Source organism: Kogia breviceps, chromosome 4, assembly GCF_026419965.1.
Source record: "Kogia breviceps isolate mKogBre1 chromosome 4, mKogBre1 haplotype 1, whole genome shotgun sequence".
In the NCBI taxonomy this organism is placed as follows: domain Eukaryota; kingdom Metazoa; phylum Chordata; class Mammalia; order Artiodactyla; family Physeteridae; genus Kogia; species Kogia breviceps.
Window position 1 is genome coordinate 133293495 of NC_081313.1, and position 22224 is coordinate 133315718.

The 22224-nt window shown below is 54.4% G+C and overlaps 2 protein-coding genes across 5 annotated transcripts in view; one reads left to right on the plus strand and one right to left on the minus strand.

Annotated features, from left to right (window-relative positions):
• The window catches only part of UNC5A (unc-5 netrin receptor A), a 63534-nt gene extending 59647 nt beyond the window's left edge, over window positions 1-3887 (plus strand). For all 4 annotated transcript variants that reach the window (XM_059061631.2, XM_067031934.1, XM_067031935.1 and 1 more), the window contains 7 exons: window positions 304-391; window positions 617-785; window positions 946-1179; window positions 1299-1448; window positions 1533-1697; window positions 2329-2507; window positions 2744-3887. In XM_059061631.2, the coding sequence (XP_058917614.1) occupies window positions 304-391; window positions 617-785; window positions 946-1179; window positions 1299-1448; window positions 1533-1697; window positions 2329-2507; window positions 2744-2909 (1151 nt within the window). In that variant the 3' untranslated portion in view covers window positions 2910-3887. The remainder of the gene's footprint in view (window positions 1-303; window positions 392-616; window positions 786-945; window positions 1180-1298; window positions 1449-1532; window positions 1698-2328; window positions 2508-2743) is intronic.
• HK3 (hexokinase 3) lies at window positions 3855-20719 on the minus strand. The gene is made up of 19 exons (XM_059061618.2): window positions 20639-20719; window positions 17698-17819; window positions 13806-13968; window positions 13442-13596; window positions 13239-13358; window positions 13053-13148; window positions 12052-12151; window positions 11789-11972; window positions 11141-11296; window positions 10756-10989; window positions 10107-10402; window positions 9856-9995; window positions 9658-9777; window positions 7246-7341; window positions 6986-7085; window positions 4947-5130; window positions 4672-4827; window positions 4278-4511; window positions 3855-4190 (listed from the first exon to the last, which is right to left on the minus strand). Exons 2-19 carry the CDS (start codon window positions 17791-17793, stop codon window positions 4046-4048), a joined length of 2775 nt encoding a protein of 924 aa, XP_058917601.1. The 5' UTR covers window positions 17794-17819; window positions 20639-20719; the 3' UTR covers window positions 3855-4045.
• Window positions 20720-22224: the final 1505 nt, after the last annotated feature.

A 22224-nucleotide genomic window follows, 5' to 3' on the forward strand; every position in this document is an offset into this window, starting at 1 on the left:
TAAGTGGATGATGGGTCAGGTAGGTACAGCGTACCTGGGGGTTCCAGAGTTTTCTGTGCCCAGGCTAACTAGGCATGCATTTCCCACCTGAGTTCCCTCAGCCACTCTTGGGGTCTCCCCGACTCAGCTTCATGCCCGTGCGGGTGGTTGGCCAGCCTGGCAGTCCCAGTGGCACTTCTGTTCCCAGGCCAGGCTAGCGCCAGTCAGTCCTCAGAGGGAGGCTCAGGGAGGGACTAGAGGAGTGAGGTGTTTGGTGTCTTTGCAGCCCTGGTAAGCCCCGGCTGTCCTCCCGCTCTGTCACAGGCATCAGCCTCCTCATCCCCCCAGACGCCATACCCCGAGGAAAGATCTACGAGATCTACCTCACACTGCACAAGCCGGAGGATGTGAGGTGTGGGCATGGGCCCCGCTGCTGGGACTGGGTGGGTCCTGTCCTTGCCTGCTGTCATCGTGACGCCCCTGCCCACCCCACTGTTGGGCCTGGTCTGGCCTGGCCCGAGGGAAGGCAAGGGAAGAGGGGCTCCTAAGCTCCACCCAGCTCCACAGCCCCTAACCCCAGGGTCCCAGGGTGGCCCACTGACGCCTTTCCCTTCCCACCCATATTTCCCCACTTGAGGTTGCCCCTAGCCGGCTGTCAGACCCTGCTGAGTCCCATCGTTAGCTGTGGGCCCCCTGGAGTCCTGCTCACCCGGCCAGTCATCCTCGCCATGGACCACTGTGGGGAGCCCAGCCCCGAGAGCTGGAGCCTGCACCTCAAAAAGCAGTCCTGCGAAGGCAGCTGGGAGGTGAGCCCCAAGCCTCCTCCCCACCCCACCCCTGGAGCTCAGAGTGGTGTCTGGCTTCCTGCCTGGCCCTTGAGCCACGCCCCCCCCCCCCACGCCAGTCTCCGGCCACTCCTCAGAGCTGTGGTTGGCTGCGAGCTGACCCACCAGGCCCTGCCTGCAGGACGTGCTGCACCTCGGCGAGGAGGCGCCCTCCCACCTCTACTACTGCCAGCTGGAGGCCGGCGCCTGCTATGTCTTCACGGAGCAGTTGGGCCGATTCGCCCTGGTGGGAGAGGCTCTCAGCGTGGCCGCGGCCAAGCGCCTCAAGCTGCTTCTGTTTGCCCCCGTGGCCTGCACCTCCCTCGAGTACAACATCCGAGTCTACTGCCTGCATGACACCCATGATGCACTCAAGGTACCACCCTGCCACAGGGAGGCCAGCTCTGACGGCTGACCACCCCTGGCCCTAGGGAGGGGGCAGTAGAGAGGAGCGCTCCCAGCCCCCAGGCCTGGCTGACACCTGGGGCACTGCAGGAGGTGGTGCAGCTGGAGAAGCAGCTGGGAGGACAGCTGATCCAGGAGCCTCGCATCCTGCACTTCAAGGACAGTTACCACAACCTGCGCCTGTCCATCCATGACGTGCCCAGCTCCCTATGGAAGAGCAAGCTCCTCGTCAGCTACCAGGTGCGGGCGCTCAAGGTGCTTGGAGCTGGGCACACCTGAGCTGGGCACACCTGATGCCACCTCTCTGTCACCCCCCACCCCCAGGAGATCCCCTTTTATCACATCTGGAATGGCACACAGCAGTACCTGCACTGTACCTTCACCTTGGAGCGCATCAGCCCCAGCACCAGCGACCTGGCCTGCAAAGTGTGGGTATGGCAGGTGGAGGGCGATGGGCAGAGCTTCAACATCAACTTCAACATCACCAAGGTGAGCAGCACTGCCATAATCTGCTCCCCCACTGGGCCTACCCTGCCACCAAGCCCACCTCCTAGAAACCGCTTGGCAGCTCCCTCCAAGTCTCCCAGGGAGGGAGGTGCAGATGCACATGTAGACAGATGCAGACAGATGCTGTTGGACTTGGGGAGGAGAAGACGGGAGCAGCAGGGAGGGGAGGGGGAAATGGAGCTGGCCTGGGGGCCTCGGAGGACTTCCCTGAGGAGGGACTTTTACTGGGCCTGGAAGGATGAGTAAGAGTTATTCAGGCAGCAATGAGGAAACTGAGTGTGGAGGACAGAGGCGGTGAGAGGACAGCAGTGAGTTCTGAGTGATCAGCAGAGTTCTGCTGGTCAGCAGAGGGTGGCAGAGGTGACCTAGGGAGGAGTGATGGGGTGGGAAGGAGAATGAACTCAGAAGGCTCCTCTGCTCACTGGCTGTGTGACTGTGGGCAGGTCACTGCACCTCAGTGCTCCAGTGAGCAGGGCCCTGGTCCACAAGGAAGCAACAGTGCCCACGCTGTCCCCATGCCCTGAGGTGGTCCAAGCATCCCTCCAGTGTGAGGTAGCAGTGGGCTGGGCTGGGCAAGTTCTAACAGGTACCTCCAACTCCTCCCCACTCCCAGGACACGAGATTTGCTGAGCTGCTGGCCCTGGAGAGTGAAGGGGGGGTCCCAGCCCTAGTGGGCCCCAGTGCCTTCAAGATCCCCTTCCTCATTCGGCAGAAGATCATTACGAGCCTAGATCCACCCTGTAGCCGGGGTGCCGACTGGCGGACTCTGGCCCAGAAACTCCACCTGGACAGGTGGGTGGGAGATGGGCAGGGAGGGGCTATGAAGGCCACCTGCAGTCCAGCCTGGGTGGAGAGGATGGGGGGAGCGGGTGGACAAGACACACTCTGGGGACTGTGCCCCAGCCACCAGCAGCTGGGGCATCCCCTTGGCTGAGTGAGGGGAGGCCCTGTCCTTGGGTGGTCTAGGAGGGTAGAGGCAGCAGCCTGAGGGAAGCCAGGCCACTGACAGGCTCCCCTCCCTTCTGCAGCCATCTCAGCTTCTTTGCCTCCAAGCCCAGCCCCACAGCCATGATCCTCAACCTGTGGGAGGCACGGCACTTCCCCAACGGCAACCTCAGCCAGCTGGCTGCAGCAGTGGCCGGACTTGGCCAGCCAGATGCTGGCCTCTTCACAGTGTCAGAGGCCGAATGCTGAGGCCGGCGAGGCCCACAAAGCCTACACTCTCACCAGCTTTGGCACCCGCCAGGGACAGGCAGAAGCCACCACCAGGGAGAGCTGCGTGGACAGGCCCCCTCCTGGCAGACGCTGTCCCCTAATACTGGCCCTTCAGACCCTGCCCGCACTCCTTCCCCTCCATGGCCTGCCTGGCGGGCTGGCACTGCCACCTGCTCCAGCTCTGCCCGGGGTCCAGGGTGGACAGTGCCTGGAGCCCGGGCTGGGCCCAGCCCATCTGTGTGTGTGTATGTGCTTGTGATGCTACCTCTCCTCCTGCCCCAGCCAGGGGGCCGCATACACACGGGCATACATGCACACGATGGGCTCGGGACGTGGCCCCTGGAGCTCCTGCCTGAGCTGGACCTTATGCAAACATTTCTGTGCCTGCTGGGTAGGGGCACATCTGAGGGGCCTGGCTCCAAGCCTGTGGGACTGAGGGCCACAGCTGAACAGGGGGCGGCCCCTGGATTCAGGCACACAACTACCACACGGGCATGTGCCCATGCATGTCCCGTGTGCTCCTGTCACATGCATCCCCCCACACATGCATCTCATGCTGTACACCTGGAGGCTGCTCACGTCTCTTAAGCCTGGTGTCAGTCCACATCTGCCTCTCACATGCTGCCCTTCTCCCACCCACCCAGGGACACCCAACGGCTCCTCCCCGATCCCCCCCTGCCCCCAGCCACGAGGAGCCCTGCCCAACGGGGCGTGTGAATATGCAACGGGAGTCCCGGGCTGGACAATGGCAAGTGTGCGTGCCGTGGCGTGCCCGTTCCTGGGGCTGACCGGTGCCCCCGTGCGGGGCCAGTCATGTGAAGCTTGTGCCCTGACTCTGTTTTAAGTGCATTCATGCACTTACACTTGGCCTTATGTACACAGCCTTGCCCGGCCGCCAGGGCGCATAGGGATTTTAGCGGACGTGAATGTAAATAAATTATATATATATATTGCTAACCCAAGTGCTACTTCTCTCGGGGAGAACTAGGGGTCCAGGCCAGTGGCCATGGAGGGGTCATACATGGCTGTTTTGGAAGTCCTGGGTGTCTGGACCTGGCTGGGGGACAGATGGGGTCCAAGCCCTGGTCCAACAAAGCTGGTTGCTGGAGACTTCTTCAGACACAGGTCATCTGGGCAAGGCGGCAGGCAACAGCGGTGACCAGGGCTGCACCTTTGCCAGACCCGTCCTCTGATTGCAGGAAGGTGACCACACAGCGAGGGGCCAGCTCCCGCACTGTGGCTGCCACCAAGCTGGAGAAGCTGTGAGGGGGAGAGGCCGAGGTGAGGCCAGGTCAGCCAGACCCCACCTGACCATGCCTCCCTGCCCAGCCTGGCACCCAGACTCACTGAGGGTGCAACTTGTAGAGGGTTCCATCCACCCCCACGGATACAGTCAGCTCTTCCAGGCCCCGGTTCTCACGGATCTTCTCCACCACGGCAGCCACACCTGCCCCACAAAGCTGGGCGGCCCTCTGGGACACGGCCTGGCACACCTCCAGGACCATCAGGGCATCATCTGAGGTCAGGGACAGCCCCAGATCCTCCAGGATGGCTCGGACCTGCCTCAGGGCCAGGCTGTCACTGGGGACAGGAGGGAATAGGGCACAGAGAGGCAGGATCCTGCATGAGTGCCCCCCTCTCATGGCTTTTCCATCCTCTGGGTGCACCTCCCTCCAATCAACATTCCACCCAACGATAGAGTCCTTTGCGAGGTGGAAGGAGATAATGCAGGCCTCAGCACCTTTCAATCTCAGAGAGAAACTTGGTCTTGAAGATGTCCCTGATCTGAAGGCGCTGGGTCTGCTGGCCCCGGAAGAGAACTCCAAGGCTGGTCAAATGCAAGAGGGTGTGGCGGACGATCTCCCCCAGGTACATGCCACTGATCATCTTCTCAAACCTGCATGAAAGTGTGTGTGCACACAGGGCAGGAGGCCCCAGCCCCGTGCCACCACCAGCCACCAGCCACATCACTAGTGCCAGCCACCACCAGTCACACCTGCCCAGCCCAACCCTCACCTCTGCTTGCCAGGGTTGATGGATGCCTGGTCCACACTTGCATCAAAATGGGTACTGAGCATGCTGAGGGAGCCATCGTCCCCAAAGGCACCCCACTCCATGTTGATGCACATGTGGCCTGAGTCCCCAGCAACACTTGCCACATTCCGGAGCTCCTCCATGTAGCAGGCATTGGTGCCAGTTCCTTCAGAGAGGCCAGATGGGGTGGGAGCCATTTACTTTTGTAGACAAGAACCCTCTGAGCCCTTCCCACTGAGATAGCAAAATCTGGGCTCATTTCCTACCTCTCCATCACCCCATGCTCACTGGCCTGTCCAGGGCCTGGTCCTCCTTTCCTCACATCCCTTTTTCAGACCCTGCCACCACCAAGCCCCCCGGGACTTCACTACTTCCCCTACCAGCACCACCATCAGTGCATCTCCCATGCTACCCCAGGGTGCTCCCAAAATGCCCGTCATTCACATCATTCCCCTGAGAGATGTGTGACAGCCCCCACTGTCACATGGGTGAGAGGCCCAAGCCTTCCTGGTCTTTAGTCAAACAGCAGGTGCTGGGTCAGGAACCGGGGACATAAAAATGAGACACAAGGAGCTCCACAGTGGCCAGAGGCTGGGCAATGAGCAGCCAACTCTGATACTTCCTGTATGTGCCCAAATAGAAGTGCAAAGAAAAGCATCATGGAATGCCCAAGCACAAGTGAGTCTTCCTGCCTAGAAAGTCAGGAAAAGCTACAGAGAGGAAGTGACATTTGGATTTGACCTTGAAGCCAAGAAGCTTAGACAGAAGGCATACCCTGGGTAAAGGCTTTTCCTTCTTCTCCCCAACACATGATCAGCTCTAAACAGGTGTGTTGGACCCTGGAATTACTCCATCCAGTTGTTTATTCACACAGCAATCTGGGCCTGCCTCTCTCGAGCACCTCCCAGGGCCAGACACTATGTTCAAGAAGCTCCCAGTCTCCTTCAAGGCTGCCACATACCTCCTGCTCTAAGAGACGGATGTCCAAGGAGCTATGGGATCCCTCCTCCCCCATCTAGCCAAATTCCTTTTTTCAAGGCTTTCTTTTCAAGTCTCACTCATGTTGGGACCCCTTCCTTTCTGATCTTGGCTTGTTGCCCTGGCATTTAGAGTCAGATTCAGCTATCTCTAATGGCCACGTGCTCTTCTGGATTCAACCCTCACTAAACAGTCAGTTCCGAGAAGGCAGATATTTTCCCCTTCTTTATGTGTCTTCCTGTCCCTTCATCCAGCCCCCAACTGGCCACAGGAGAAGTGCTTAATAAAAACTTAGAATCTTGGGGACTTCCCTGGCGGTCCAGTGGTTAAGACTACACACTCCCAATGCAGGGGGCCCGGGTTCGATCCCTGATCAGTGAACTAGATCCTGCATGCCACAACTAAGATCCCTCATGCTGCAACTAAAACGATCCCGCGTGCTGCAACTAAAGATCCCACATGCCACAGCTAAGACCCAGCGTAGCCAAATAAATAAATAAATATTAAAAATATTTTTAAAAAGACTTAGAATCTTGGACTATTCAAAGAACCATCTCAACTCATTCTCTGCACACACACACACACCATCACTGGGGTCCCACCCAATTCCAAATACTCTGTAGGCCATGAGCCAGGCATAATGCTACACTTTGTCCCCTCCCATTTCATCCTCATAACCCCTTAAGATAGGCATTATTATTATCTCTACCTTAGAGATGAGGAAATTGAGGCTCTGGTGATTTGCCCAAGGTCATACCAGTGGAAGTGGCAGAGCTAGTATTTCCACCCAAATCTGTATGACTCCAAAGCTCACATTCATTTAACAGATGGGCAAACTGAGGTTCAGAGAGCTTAAATGACTGTAGCTAAGCTGGGCTAGACACTGAAGCGCCAGACCCTCAGCCCAGTAGAGTGTTCCAGGGCCCCATTGAGTCAGGTAGGAATGATGCCACATCCCCAAGGCCAGGGGAATGTCCGAATCAACAGGAGGCAGTAAATTAGCAACAGCCAGTAGGGGCACAAAAGAGCAGGGCACTCCTCACCTACGATGAGGCCGACCTCGCAATGGGGGTCCTCGTAGCCACAGGACATCATGGTCCCCACCGTGTCATTGACAATGGCAACCACATTCAGTTCCACTGCCTGCACACAAAAGGACGCTGCTAGTTGCTGGGCAACGTGGTCGTCACAGAAACTAGCACTGAACGCAGAGGTCTCTACTACAGAGGGGTCCCCTCATCAGGCAGCGGGAGACCCTTCAAGGCCTGTTGCACCAAAGCACCCCTACAGGCAGACTACTTACCTGTCTGCGCCTGATGGCTTCCCGCAGCAGACACACAACATCTTGGCCCTCACAGTCAGATGCATTGAAACCCTTTGTCCAGTTCAGGAGGATGCCCTGGGGTGGGACCAAGAGGAAGCAGGAAGCTAGAGTTCTCTTGGAATCTCACTTTGCCTCCCCAAAGCCTGCATCCCATCAGAATGCAGCATATGATTCCCTCCCCAGGTAGGATTCTGTGCCTACTCTGTCATATGATTAAGGGCCTTGCCTTCTGCCCCCTCCCAATTCCCCAGGAGGATTCCAGTGTGAAGAAACCTATTAATAACTACCCAACCTACATCTTCTACTTTTAGTGCCAGAATGCTCAGATAGTTTGAGGGTCTGGCCATTTTAAGACATCTGCCCAGAAGGAATGGCCCTTTGTAATTGGGTTAGGAATGAACAGATCTGGTAAAATGAGTGCTGTGTGTGAGAAAGGGAAGGACAGAGAAGTCTCAGAGGTCCAAATGGCAGCAGCATCTGCTCTTCCAGAAAGAGCTAGCAAGAGTCACTTGAAAGGAAGGAATTCTCAGAGTTGGGACGGAGCCGTGTCAATGGGAGATTCACATGCATGTTTCAGATACAAGTGAAGGATGAATGGAAAAGCCAGAAACCAGATACCTGGGCAGGACAGAAGGGGACAAGACAATTTACTGTGAGAAACTGGCCTTAAATTGTGAACTTAGTAATGGGGGCCTAGCTGTTCTTTTCTTATTGTGCTTCCTCTGAGGGAGAGGGCAGGGGAACTATTCCACCCACCATTAGGAGAAAATGACTGCTCTGCCCAAAGTAGATGCATGGAGAGCAGGTCTGGGAATCTTTGGGGCAGGAGATTTTAGACATATTAACTGACATTTCCCCCAGTAATATTTCCTTTTATTCCTTTCCCCATAAAACCACAAGATAGAGTGTTCTGTGCTAATTGTCTCAAAAACAGAAACCAGAGAGAGTGAGAGTGAATGACAGGGAGAGCTAGATCATGAGTAACAGCAAAGTTTCCCCACTCCCAGATGAGAGAAAGACCCCCTGGTTTGGGGAAGGTGAGGTGGGCAGGAGTTAGAACCAGGTTCCGGATGGCTTCCTGAGAAAAATGTCCTAGGCCCTCCACCCTGGGCATGCCCCTGTGGGGAAGGGGAGGACACAGAAGGGATTTGGATAATCTGAGAACAGAGGCAGCCTCTGCCTTCCTTCCCCATGGAGGGGAAGGTAAGGTATCAAGGGAGTTGTCAAGACCCAAGAGAGCAAGATGCAGAGTCCAAATGGCTGGGGCCTGGACGTTTCCCCCACATCCCAGCTTGTCTGCACATTCTATACAGCAAAGGAGGGGCCCCTACCTGGATAAGGGGGTCCCTGAATTGATTACCATTAAGTTTTCACTCCTGAAAAGAATGTGGGTTCAACATAGAAATTAAATTCTGTTAATAGGACCGTGTTTCCTGCATGCCTGATTTTGCAGAGTCCCACCTGCTTCTCACATCTTACAAGGAATAATCAAAAGGTGTCAGAATAACTCAGGCTGGAGGAAGCAGACGAGCAAAGAGACACTGCTGACTGCATGATCCAAAGGAAAGCAAAGCACAGAGGCCCGTGTCTGAGAGGTCAGAGCAGGAGCAGAGGGCAGGCAAAAACCACAGAAAGGCTGGTTGGAGTAGAGGAGGCAGAGCTTCCCAGAGACCACAGGTGTGGAAGAACCTGGTGGGCACCTTCAGGGCCAGCAAGCTCCTCATCACAGGAGCTTTTCAGCAGAAGTTGGCGGTGTTGAGGAGGAGATTCCTGGAAGCTTGGATCAGAGGTCTGAAAGGAGCCGTCTCCATGGCAGGCCTTAGGTGTGTGCATGAAAAGTCTAGCATTCCTGATGAAGGATGTGGAGGTGTGTGCTGAGTGGGTGTTGTGTCTAGACCTGTGCTTGCCCCTCTGCCAACCCCAACCAGGCCCTGAGAAGGATACCAGCAAGGCCGGGAATAGGAGTGAGGGCAAAGAAACCATGCAACCACAAGCCCCTTTGAGAGACAGAACAAACAATCTGCTCCCTGCAGATACCCTCGACATTACAACAGTGCTGTGGATGAGACAGCCAGTGTGTCCCCCGGTCAGTCCCAACCTTGGCCTGCACTGCTCCCAAGTGCCCATACCTAATGCTGGCTCCACTCTCCTGCCCACTGGCAGCCCCCAGGGGTAACCATGTCCTTCTCCATCCCACACCTTTTCATGGCCCTGGATTCCAGGCCATTTCACAGCATCTCATCCACCTGGGTGCAGGCCCAGCCCTGCAGTGCCTCCACCTAGCCCTCTCCCTAGCCCAGGAAGCCCTCTCCAGGCCTCCTGCCCACTCCAAGAAGAGTATGTTGGTGGAAAGCCCCTGAGGATGGCTTCCCCCAGCCCTCTCCCTCTCACCTGGTCCAGGCCGACCTGCCTACACGGGAAGGAGAAGGTGAAACCCAGGGGGAGGCTCTGCCCACTCAGGCCCTGCTTCTGCTGGAAGTCCACGATGCAGTCCACAATGTGGTCAAAGAGCTGAGGGGTGGAGCAAGTCAGGGAGCAGACCACTTGGCCCTTCCCCACCCCCTGACATCAGCTCCAGGTTGTGGGTACCTGCTGCCCAGAGCCCTGGGCCACGCACTCTGGGATGGAGTAGACCTGGCTGGTGATTTGCACACCTCCAGTGGCCACACGCACCAGGAGGACCCGGAAGTTGGTGCCCCCCAGGTCCAGGGCCAGGAAGTCCCCACGCTCTGTGGGGCAGAGACCCTCAGTGCCAGGTCAAAGCTGGAAGCTCCACCCCCAGACATGCTGTGACCCCCAGGAGCCTATGTCCCAGCCCCACATTCAGGCCAAGTCCTTACCACTGCCATCAGGTGTGGCCCGGACATAAGTGGGCAGCATGCGGAGGGAGGAGGCTTCCCCTTGGAGTCCCTTGGCCATGGCCTCTCGCATCTGTGCCTGCACTGCTGCCAGCTGCTCACGGGTCAACCGGAATGGTGCCAGGGTCTCCTCCAGCAGGCACCGGTGGGCAGCCAGGCGGGCAGCCACAGCAGTCACCATTGCCACACCCTGGCCGCCCCCGTCCATAGAGGGTATGAAGGAGACATCACATTCGGGAGCCAGGAGCATCACTGTCTCCTGCAGGATGCTGAGGAACCTACACAGACACATATCAGGTCCACCCTGGCTTGGCACCTGGCCCTGACCCCCAGGGCTTGAGGAAGCCCTGGGCTCCCTCACGTCAAATCAATTCAATTCTAAACCCATCTATGCACCAACCATACACCCAGTGCCCCCAGTGACACCCTCCCTTGCACAACCAAGAGAAGCCTCTTTCTCTCCTCTGACCTCTTCTGGCCTCCCCAGCCCCTGTCTGTCCTCACTTTGCTTGGGTGCCATTCATACCCATCGGCTTGTACCAGTGGTACCAGAGTGCCCTCTGGGTGTGTATCACAAACACACCCTTGTTCCTGCTACCTGCTAACACAGGATCATCTGTATTCCCAATACCTGGGGTGTTGCTCAAACACTCGGCCTCCAGTGGCCACAGCGATCTGAAGTGTCTGCTGCTCCCGGCTGTGCTGGAGACGGGAGAGGACGGCAGCCAGGGCAGCTGCACAGAGCTGGGCAGCCCGTGTGCACACAGCCGCGCATACTTGCTGCACGAACTTGGCATCTGAGGCCCTCGGGTTCAGGCCCAAGTCCTGCAGGATAGCGTGCACACGGGCTGCCCCAGCAGAGGGACTGGCAGGGACAGGGTGCTACTTTGGGGCTGAAGTAGTCCAAAAGCTCCCTGCCCCCACCAAAGCTCCATGGCTACCTCAGGGAAAGAGCATCCTCCCCATTCCCAAGTCAAAAACCCCTCTGTAGCCGCCCACTCGCCTCCCGCACTCACTCCTCTATCTCAGCCACATGTTCCAGGAGGATGCCGCCTTGCCTTAGCAGGGCAGGGGAGATGTAGCCGCCAAAGAGGACCCCGCACCGGGCCAAGTGAGCCAGCACCAGCCGCACCAGCTCACCCAGGTACAGGCCCCCAATCATCTTCTCAAACCTATAGGCAGGAAGGGTGGCTGGACAGAGCCTTTCCTAAGCCCTCAGCCCACCTTGGCACCACCTCCAAGAACTCCCAAAGAGAGGTCATTTTCTTTGCAGTCCCTGCTGAACGGTCCAGAAGCAAATGGCCTCCAAGGAGACAGTTGGGTGTTTACCCAGACCCCACTGACCACTCTGGCTTAGATTAGGTTCATGGGGGCTCCTGGAGGGTGGAAGGACCCAAGGAGGGTAGGAGACTATTTGCTTGGCTACTCCCAACCCCCAACCCCTTCCAGCGCTGGCCAGAGTCAGGAATAAGGGAGGGCCAAGAGTTAAAAACTCTTCGTTCTAGAACCCATTCCTTCTTTGAGCCTGGCCAGGGCCCCCCAGGATGCAATCTGGAGAGCCTAGGAGCAAACAAGAGGGAGGGGCCAAAGGGCTGGAGTACAGGGACAACAGAGCAGGAGGGGAACAAAGCAGTGATAGGGGCTAGAGCAGAAGGTTAGGCCACCTCTGGGCACCCAGATTCAGGGACTCGTGGTCCAGGGTGTGGTCGAAGATGGTCAGCACTGGCCCCAGGGCCCCATCATCACTGAAGGAACCCCACTCGACGCTGATGCAGACTCGGCCCCGGTCCTCGTCTAGCACTGCCACATGCCGTGCCTCTTCCATGTAACATGCATTGGTGCCAGTGTCTGGCAGGAACACCCCATCAGGGCCTGTCCACCAGGCCTCCAGGCCCTCCATCCACCAACACAAATGCCCGTGGCTCACCTACAACCAGCCCAACTTCGCATGGCCCAACCCCTGGCTCGCAGCCCATCATGGTGCCCACTGTGTCATTCACCACGGCAACTACATCGATGCTGTAGGTCTGGACAACAGAGAGGACAGCGGTCAGGGAACCTGGGGGATGGGCAGGGCTGGGGGCCTGGCTTTGATGAAGACACACAAAGTCCCTGAAATGCGTGTCCGCATGCCCCACACATTTGCATCACATATGCTCTAGGCCTTCCCATCCTATAGAGGATTTTCCTCCCATCCCACCCCTGCCCCTTGGCTCCTCTGCCCCCAGCTCAGGCCCTGGAGGTCTCAGGGGTTCTCAGCCTCAGTCATCACTTCCAGAACACCAGTGCTCCCCACAGGACCAGGACAAGGGTTAGCAAACATGTCACCTTGAAGGCGGTGCTGTAGACACCTCGCTTGCTCACCCTGGTCCTGGCCTGGCTCCCCAAGCCTGCTCCTCTCAGCCCTGACTTCCAGCTACTCACACAGCACCGTGGTGGTTAGTCTGCACAGATCCAGAGTGGCCTTTCTCAGGCATCCAGACTTTTGAATATGACCTTCTCTGAAATTAGACCTTCCTCCCCAGCCCCAGCTTATGCATCTGGCAAACTTCTCCTTCAAGTCTCTGCTCAAGTCGTAGTACACCCTTCTCTGTGCTCCCACAGTCATCGGAACCACATTCTCAACACAGACAATCTTTTATTGGAATGCTTTCCCCACTAGACTTGTGAGGTCCTTGAGGACAGGGTCAAGTCTTTTCATCTTTGTTTCCCCCTACAGTCCTGAACCTTTATTTGACCTTTCTTAGCTTCAGTCTCCTTACCTATAAAATGAGAATGGTAGCAGCATTTACCCGAAGGTTACATGGATAAAGGGTATAAACAGGAAAGGAAAGCAGGCCCTCCCAGAAGCATACGCACAGCCTACATGTGCTGGGCCCAGGCCCAGGCCACATGGGCATCCCTCCCTGCTCCCCTGCCTCTACTCACTCCCTGCCTCTGGATGGCGTCTCGTAGCAACTGGACCACATCCTGGCCTTCCACACCACTGCACCTAAAACCTTTGGTCCAGGAAATGAGGGTGCTCTGGAGGCAGAAAATTCAGGTCAGTCCTCCAACGACCTTCATGGGGCTGCAGCCCCTCCACCCACTGTCCCTGTAGCCACTCTGCCTCACCTTGTCCAGTCCTGTCTGGTGACAAGGGAAGGAGAAGCTGAACCCAAGCTGCAGACCCTGATTGCCCACAGGGAGCGCATCCAGGAACTCAGATAGGCAGCGGGCGGCAAAGTCAAAGAGCTGTGGGGTGGGTTGGGGGCTTAGCTCTGACAACGGGGGCCCCAGCTGCCCCCCGGCCCAGAGCCTGTGCAGTGAGTGCTCACCTGCTGACCAGGACCCAGCATCACCTCTTGGGGGATCACAAACTCCTGGCTTCTGGGTTCCATCTTGTGCCCCTCAATGCCCATCAGGGTCACCCACAGAACACGCAGTGAGGCCCCTGTGGCTCCCAGCTCCAGCACCACGAAGTCTCCTTGCTCTGTGGGAAAGCAGGTCGCAGAGAGGCACGCAGCTGGTGAGACTAAGCCCTCTTCTTCCCAAAAACATTCCCAAGGCCTGTGAAGTCTCATCAAGGGACCTTAGAGATGGGGACCTTAGAGATGAAGAAAGGGGTAAGGAACTCCCCCCTCCCCCAGATCAGAACCCTCTTACCAGTCCTGGCCACCCATGTTAGTCTATACCACCCACCAGTGCCATGTGGGGTAGACTCCACATATGTGGGCAGCATCCTGACAGCAGGGGCAGGGCTGGCCTGCCCCTTAAGGGCCTGCTCCATGGAGTCCAGGAGGCTGGTTTGGATCTGCCGCAGCTGTGCCCCTGTCACCTTGAACTGCTGCAGGCATTCCTGTACCTGAGGAGAAACAGGCCAACATCTGGGCAGGAGCCCTGTTGGCCTAGCGAAGTTCCCCCACTCCAACCAGGACAGAGGCCAGCCTGGCCCAGTTCATATCTCCCTTCCCTAGCCCAGACCAGCACCCCTCCCTCAGCTTCCCCAGGGGCTGGCCTGAGCCCTTCTTGAGCCCACTGTGAGCCTTGCTGCGCTCCCCAGCACCTGCCCAGCCCCACTCCTCGTCTCTTCACACACTGTGGCTTTCTTGCTGCTCACAGCCTACACCAGCTCCTGCACCCTCAGAAAGCTCCTTTCTGGTGGGAAGACCCACCCACTTCCTCCTGCTCCATTCCCTTGTGTATCCTTTCAGCTCCTTCCAACCCCCTCTACTTCTTTGAATTCAGGGCTGGCAAGACCTCTCCCATCACTCCACCAGTGATTTGCTCTGGTTCCCCAGGACCCAGAGCCGAGCTGCTCAGTGAATTGTTGTTAGATGAGCAAATGAATGAACAAATGTGTGGATGAACTTCAGGTTCAGGGGCTTCCCTTTTCCGATACACTCCACTCTGGAGCCCGAGCAAGCCCAGCCAGGAGAGTTTGGGGGTCACACCATGGAGGACAGTCCTTCCACAGTTGGCCATCCTTCACACAGACATTGACTGAGCCCCTAATATGTACCCAGCACTATTCTAAGCACCATACACTGCACAGCCAGCTGAGTCTGCTCTTGTGGAACTCATTTCCAGTGTAGGGGGCAGAAAATAAGCACAGAAACATGTAATATGGTTCTGGTAGTACTGGTAGAAAAGAAAGGCAGATATAGAAGTTCAGGAGTGACCAGGGGAGGAAGAGGTATTTTTGGATATTGGTCAGGGAAGGTGACCTAAATGAAGGAAGGGAATGAACCATTTGAAGATATGGGGGAAGAGCACAAAGGATTTTTCTTCAGAGCAAGGGGATGGATCTTGGGGAAGGCTGGCCAAGGGCAGATCAGAGTGAAGGGAGTGGCGGGCAGACAGGGAAAGCAGAGGATGGGACACCAGGTTCTTTTCCAGCAGAAGCTTGAGTTGGGGGAGCTTAAGAAAAGCTCCAGTATCTCACTTCTGTGTGGAAACCTCCCTGGGACTACCTTCTGGCCTGTCCTTCAAAGAGGCCTCAGCAGCCTCCCTGCGTTTGTCAGAGGGTCCCAGACCCCGACTCCATTCTCCCAGGCTTAGCCTTTCCCAGGTCCCCACTGCCTGTCTCATAGGAATTCCATTCCTATGACCTGCTACCCCACACTGGGCCCATATCTGTAAAGTACCACTCAGGCACCTGGATAAGGAGGCAGGGAGAGCCAGGGAGGAGAGGTTGCCAACTGAGGGAGATGGGGGCAACTCAGTCCCACCCCTGCTTTAGGAAGAGAATGGGAAACAGATCCCTAAGGAGGCAAATGATCCTAACTGGAGTCCAGATGTTCAGTTCCTTATTCACATTACTGCTTCCAGTAGCCATGCATGCTAGGAGGAGCTATTCCTGAGTCACAAATGAGGAAACTGAGGCTCAGAGAGGTATAGTCATCTGCCTAATCCAAGCAGCTATTAAGCGGCAGAGTGAGACGTGAACCCAGATCTGACTGCAGAGATGACTCCACATAAATGTGAAGCCTTATGAAAACTAATAAAAACACCTGAAAAGAACCCAAAGCTGATGAAGTTTGCAGCAAAGAAACCCCGTAAGATGTGGGATGAGAAAACTTACATCTGAGTCCTGGCCCTGCCACTTCCTGGCTATGTGGCCCTGGGCAAGTTAAACTTCTCTCTGACATGATAAGACTTACAAGAGAATAACAATACTCAAACGCACCCAGGAGCCATGTCTTGTTCATAGCTGTATCTCAGGGCCACAAGGAGTGGCTGGCTCTCAGGATTTGTTGACTAAGTGGTTGTGGTGGCATAAGAAAGGGGATAATGTATGTGAAAGTGTAAAGTGCTGTTCAGATGTGAGGGGTGTTTTATTATTGCTTAATGACAACAGCAGAGTTATGAAGAAGTCAATGGCTTGGGTAGATCGATGTTTTTCCTCCGTTTCCTCCCGGCTGCAGTGAGAGGTGCAAGAGGAGTGACTATGAGATGGCAGAAGAAGAAACACAGGAGAACTTCCCTGGCTGATGCTGGTGGGCGCACAGCAGCCAGAAGAAGCTACTGGAGTCTCCCCTCAACCTCCCCCAAGAAGAGTGGGGAGAGACCTCAGCCAGGAGAGTGAGGAGCAAAGCATTAGAGAGAGGGTGGATTCGATGTGGCCTCAATGCTGGATCCTTTGACCAACTTGCTGCATCAGTCAGTCAGGGCTCACCTCATCTCTCTGAGGTTTTCTCCTCTGTCAAGCAGGAACAAAAATAGCACCCACTTCTCAGCGATGTTGTGAGGACTGAGAAGACAGTAGATGTGAAGGGGTGAAACAGTGGCTGGCATATAGGACATGGGTTCCCTTTCCTCAGAGCACAAGGTAAAACCAGCCTGGGGAGCCTGACTCCATGTCCCCTCTGCTGACAAAGAGAGTCCTGGCAGAAGGCACCAGGAAGGGACTCAGATGGGACTGGGCTATGACCACACATGGTTCTTAGATCATCATGGGAAGGGGAGCTGAGGTTGAAGTCTGCAGTGCTGAGTGGGGGCCCAAGGCCACAAGAAATTTGGCATCCATGTGAAGTTCCCCCAAAGCTGAAGAGAATTGTCTTTAAACTGCAGGTGTGTGCAATAGAGCCAGCAGGGTGGGTGTGGGACCAGTGCCAGTCTCGAGAGAGTGATGAGGTGATGGTGGCAGGCCTTAGAGCAAGCCTTGGCAGGGCAGGCACCGCAGCACAGTCATTGCACCCTGCTGTGGCCCAGCTAGTGGTTGTGCACAGAAGAAATGTTTACAGGGTCTGGGGCAGACGTTGGACAAGGGTAAAGTAGGAGCATGAAATGCAGTGAGGGGTGACGCCCCTCTAGTTTGGGCAACAAGCCAAATCAAGCAGGTTTCAGAATGGGCTGGAAAACTAAAGAAACTGCAGGGAACAATTCAAGAACCCTTTCATGGATGCTTCCTCTGTGCAGGTCCTGTATCTCCATTAGCTCACTTAATCCTCCGGGGGTGGGAGAATTAGACTTTATTTTCCTCCATTTCACTGTTGAGGAAACAGAGACGAAGAGATATGAATTGACTTACCCAAGTGTTTCCTGCTAGAGGGTATGTTAGGCAAGGGCTTCTAAATCTTGGTCAAGATGACAGAAAAAAAGAGAAACTCACTCTGAGCTAACCTGAGGCACAATAACCTTGCTGCACAACCTCCAAGTTGAGTTCAGCACTGAAATCCTCTCTGTGTGCCTGACTTCAGTGGCCGTTTTGAGGGGTGAAAGATGTGCAGGAATGACTTGAGAAGTGGGAAAAGGAAGGGCTTTAAGAACACAGCTTTCTACAAGAAAAACCCTGGAGGGTCCTTTCTAGACTTTGGAGATGAAACACCTCAGCTCAAGCTCCTGTCATGCCTTAAACTCAAGGTACGTCACCTCTCTAAACCCCCTTCCTCGGCTGTAAAATGAGGAGATAACCCCCGCCTTGCAGTGGTGTGGAGCCTTGAAGGAGAAAGCTACTAGATCAGATATGAAAGGTTCAGTAAACAGGAAAGGGCCGCATGGGTGTGAGCCAGTGGCCGCACGGCATCTTCTGCTGCTCCTGCTCTGGACAGCCTTGAATAGGCATGAGACAGGAACCCAGCGCTGAACTTACCAGCTCAGAGCTGTTTGATGGGCAGGGCAAGCCTTCCTGGGGGCAGCTGGGGGCTCCTTCCCGTGGCTGCAACCCTAGAGACCCAATGGAGTCCATGTGGTTCCACGTTGGGGGGTGACCTCCTATGGGAGAAAAGGGTTCCCAGGTGAACCACGTACTCCACAGGTTGTGATGAACCTCGGAGGCTGTGATGCAGACCCTTAACTTTCTTCCTTCTGAAGGGGACCAGGAAGGAAGATGTGGGCAGAGCTCAGAATCTCTGACCATCAAAATCCTTTAGTAAACAACCAGAAAGCCCTCCAGAGCCCTTCCAGAGCATGTACAACAAAAGAGCACTGGGAAGGCTGATTTCTAATCCCAATGCCATTCGTTCATTCTGTCATTCGTTCACATTTATCAGTCCCTAATGCCTAATGTGCCACATGCTAGGGTACAGATGAAGCAGACCTAGGCCACACCCTCAGGGACCTCACAGCTTTACCAATAATCACAGTATGACTGACACAGGCAGTGACAGAGATGGACTTGCTGCTGTACTTGGGAGTTCAGGGATGTGCTAAAAGTTTGGAGCAAAGGGTGTGAGGTAAGGAGGGGCCAAAGACCTGCTGGAGAAGCAAGCAGGCTGGCTTGGCACCTTCATGCCAAGTTAAGGTGTATAAATTTCATGCTGAAGAGAGAAGTGGAAAGGGGTGGATCTGTGCTTCAGAAAGGGGTTCCACTAATGCCATGAATTTGGGCAAATCATTTATTTCTTTACATTTCAGTTTCTTCATCTGTAAAAAACAGGAGAAGATAATATCTACCTTCACAAGGTTGTCATCAGAATTAAATAGAGTAACACAGTGAAAATGCTTTGGGAACTGTAATGTGCAACATAAACGTCAGGGTGGGTTTTGGAAGGTGGGGTGATACTGAGCTGAAAGAGCCCTGTGCTCATAGTTGAGGATGCAGCTCCTCACAAAGCAGCCACACCAGGTCTCTCCATCTCAAGGCCTACTTTATTTTCATCTACATATAAATAAAATGGGGACCAGGAAATTTCCAAAGGAGCCTTCAATGATTCAGGTGCCCTGCAGGGGTGGAAGAAAAGGGAAATGCAGTGGAGGGCCCAAGATGGGTAGAAGGCATCTGGCTACTGAATTATTCCACGTCTCCTCCTTTAACAGCAAAACTTCAGGAAAGCTACGTTCTCACCTCTGCAACCCCTCCCACCTGCCACTCCCCTCATATCCATGAATTTGCCCTCACCATGGTCACCTATGATCTCCTGACTGCTCAATACCAGCCTTTTCCTCTGTCCCCATGCTTTCACCCTCTCTCAGGCATGCAAAGCCATGAGAATTCTCTTCACTGCAAAATCCTCTTCTCCCTTGGCTGTGACAGTCTTCCCTGGGCCTCCTTCCTGAATCTCTCATAGTCTTCGTCGGTAACTCCTTAGCTCCTCTCCTCTTAAACAATGGGGCTCCCAAGTTTCTGGCCATTGTCTTCTTCTCCACACTCCCTCTTTATCTCAGTCATCCACAAGGTTTGATTAAAACCTGTGTGAAGGTTCCCAAGCTACCCCTGTCCTGAGCCAAATCCCAAATTCCAATGGTCTGTTAGCATCTCTGGATGCTAGAGAAGGCTCCTCAAACTCAATGGTCAAAGCCACATTCATTTCCTCCTTCACTTTTCCCCACCAAATTCTTCTCTTGTCCTTCACCTTGGCTGGAGGCATTCACGTTGCCGCTATACATCCCTGACCCTCATTTCCTCTATGCAATAAGTTCTCAGGCTGAAAGAGCTGAGAGCGGAAAGAGTTCCCGTGTGTCTCCACCTCCCAGTTCCCACAGCCACTGTCCTAGACCTTCCACCCATCTGATTATTCCAACAGCCTCCTAATAGATATTCGTGCTCCCGTGTGTCCATCTCGCCACCTTACCCACACCAAACATGTTACCAGAGTGACTGTGCAAAAATAGATTTTATCATGTCATTCCCCACAATGTGAAGTAAGCCGTCACACTGTGATGGCTTCTACTACAGAAAGAAAAGTCCCAAATGCTTTGTGACTTTGCAACCCCCTCACACTGTCCTCAACTCAACCCAAGCTTCCTCTCTTGCTACTCTCCTTCATATTCCAGCCACATTGACTATGAGCTTCATCCTGTCTCCTGTTGTCCAGCCTTCGTTAACAGCCTTCCTTGGAATTGCTGTCTGAGTCATCTCTGCTTCTTCAATGCCCAGCACAGGGCATGGCATAGGTAGGTGCTAGTACAGCTTTGAAAAATTGAGAGGTGGGGAGTACTTATTCAGAGAACCAAGAAGTCACTTTCCAAAAAAATCTCCCCAAAGTCACATGTACCTACACTCAGTTTCTGTCACATCTGTCAAACGTATGTTCCATATATGTTAGAGGTCTGTTTTGAGGATAAAATGGGGTAACTGAGGCAATTACCTTTGGGAGGGCCTAGGGTTACACACATGGTAAGATTTCACTCTCCTTTCGAGGCCCAGCTATCTCAATCATTCATTCACTCTTATTCATTTCTTCTATTCAACATTTATTCAGCACTTCTACATACCAGAGACTGTGAAGCTTCCCCCAGGTAACCCCAGTATTTACACTCATAGTAAATGTATTCATTTCTGTCTCTTCCAGCTGAGAGTTCCTGTGGGGAGGGACATGTCTCCCTTATCACTAGATCCCCAGAACCCAGCCCAGGGTCTACACGTTTGAATAACTGTGGGCCTCTCGGCTTAATTCAGTTGAATCAGCTACATGGAACGAGCCTTCCTTCTGAAAGGTATCCCAGGACCTCTGCCGAGGATAGGAACCACTATCGAGGACCAACCAGCTTAGTCTTTCCAGCCTCCACTTCATCCAGTATGGACTAAGCCGGAGATGAGGGTAAGGAAGGGGCTAGAGCTGAGGCAGGCAGGAATTAGAGGAGAATCTTACCTGGGAGAAGCAAGTTGGTCACTCTCCTCAGACCTGGGCTCTTCTCTCTCAATATGAGACGTCCCACTGAACTGTTTTGCACTCAACAGTGAAACTCATGAGTAATCTGACTTATAATGTCACCAAGCCCCACCCTCTCACTAGACACCAGCTAATTCAGGAAGGTGCACTTCCCTCTGAGTCTGCCCTAAGAGGAGGCCAAGTTAGGCAGGGCCATGGTGCAAACTTAAGCAAGATCGCCACAGGAAGTTGGGAGTCCTGAAGCGGGTCAAGGAGCCTGGGATATCCCCTCTGCAATGCTGGGAGCTCCATCCATTTTACAAACACTGAGTCCGCAGTGGTTCACCCCTGGAAAGGAGCTAGAAGAGCATAGCCTGGGAAATACGTAGTCCAATGGACAATTTTCCAAAATGTGTAATGACTTATTAAATGAGTAAGAGGCGATGTGGGAGCACAAGAGGAAGAGGCTAACTCTGCCCCAGAGTGGGCAGAAGTTGAGGAAGTTGAGCCCTGAAGGAAAGTGGCAGTATGTCCTTGCATGTACAAAATTGTGGAGCACAGGCACCTTCATGGAATTGGGATGCAGCTCCAAGGACCTCAAGAGGATACATGTAGGTGAGGTCACATTGTGGGAGAGGAGGCAGCCAGGCTTCGGAGTTCAGGCTTTAGTCTACAGGCCAAGGAGGAAGAGTAGGTTCACACCATGGGGCTTCTCTACTAGAAGGGGAAGAGGAATCTCAGCTGCAGTGGGGCTGTTGGCCACCAAGCTGGTTTCCCTGAACTAGTCTTCTTGAATGTACAGAAAGCTGGGGTAACACTGTGCCCACTGCTGTGGTCTAAATACTTTTGTTCCCCTCCCACCTAATTCTTATGTTGAAAACTTAATGCCCAAGGTGACGGTATTAAGAAGTGGAGTCTTTGGGAGGTGATTAGGTCATAAGGGTGGGGCCCTAATGAATGGGATTAGTACCTTCATCAGAGGCCCCAGACGGCTCCCTTGCCTCTTCTGCCATGTGAGGATACAAGAAGTTGGCAGTCTGCAACGTGGAAGAGGGCCTTCATCTGACCATCTGGCCAGGCTGGCACCCTGACCTCAGATGTCCAGCCTCTGTAACTGTGAGAAATACATTTCTATTGTTTATAAGCCACTCAGTCTGTGGTACTTTTTAATTGCAGCCCAAATGGACTACGATACTCGCCATGGTAGGAGACTAGACACGCTACACCAACTTTCATTCCAGGGAAATTGGTGAGCAGATACTTCAAAACTCCAGGCTACCTCATCAACAGTAACCCTACCATTAACCATAAACAGTACTCTGCCTCCACATGACACCAGGATGGAGAACAGGGATGATGGCTGTTGAATCAGTTTTGGTATAACTGGGCCTGGAAACATGCCACGTATCAGCCCTTCTGCACAGTTCACTGCGTAGCAATCAGGCATGCAGGCTCTGAGATTGGTAATGGGGGTGGGGAGGATAGACTGGCCATCATTCACAACATAGCATCCTGCCTAGCCTGGGGCTCCAGTCTCTCTCAACTTCTTAGTGGGAAGAGAATATGGAACTGAATGTGCATGTGAT

Bases quoted from the DNA above. Each gene is read 5' to 3' on its own strand.
- HK3 (XM_059061618.2), bottom strand. From the start codon at position 17,793: ATGGACTCCATTGGGTCTCTAGGGTTGCAGCCACGGGAAGGAGCCCCC. The intron at 7,342-9,657 runs GTGAGAGGGAGA...GTCCCACCCCAG, and splicing joins GGCAGGTCGGCCTGGACCAG to GGCATCCTCCTGAACTGGAC. The intron at 4,828-4,946 runs GTGAGGGTTGGG...ACTTTCATGCAG, and splicing joins ATCAACCCTGGCAAGCAGAG to GTTTGAGAAGATGATCAGTG.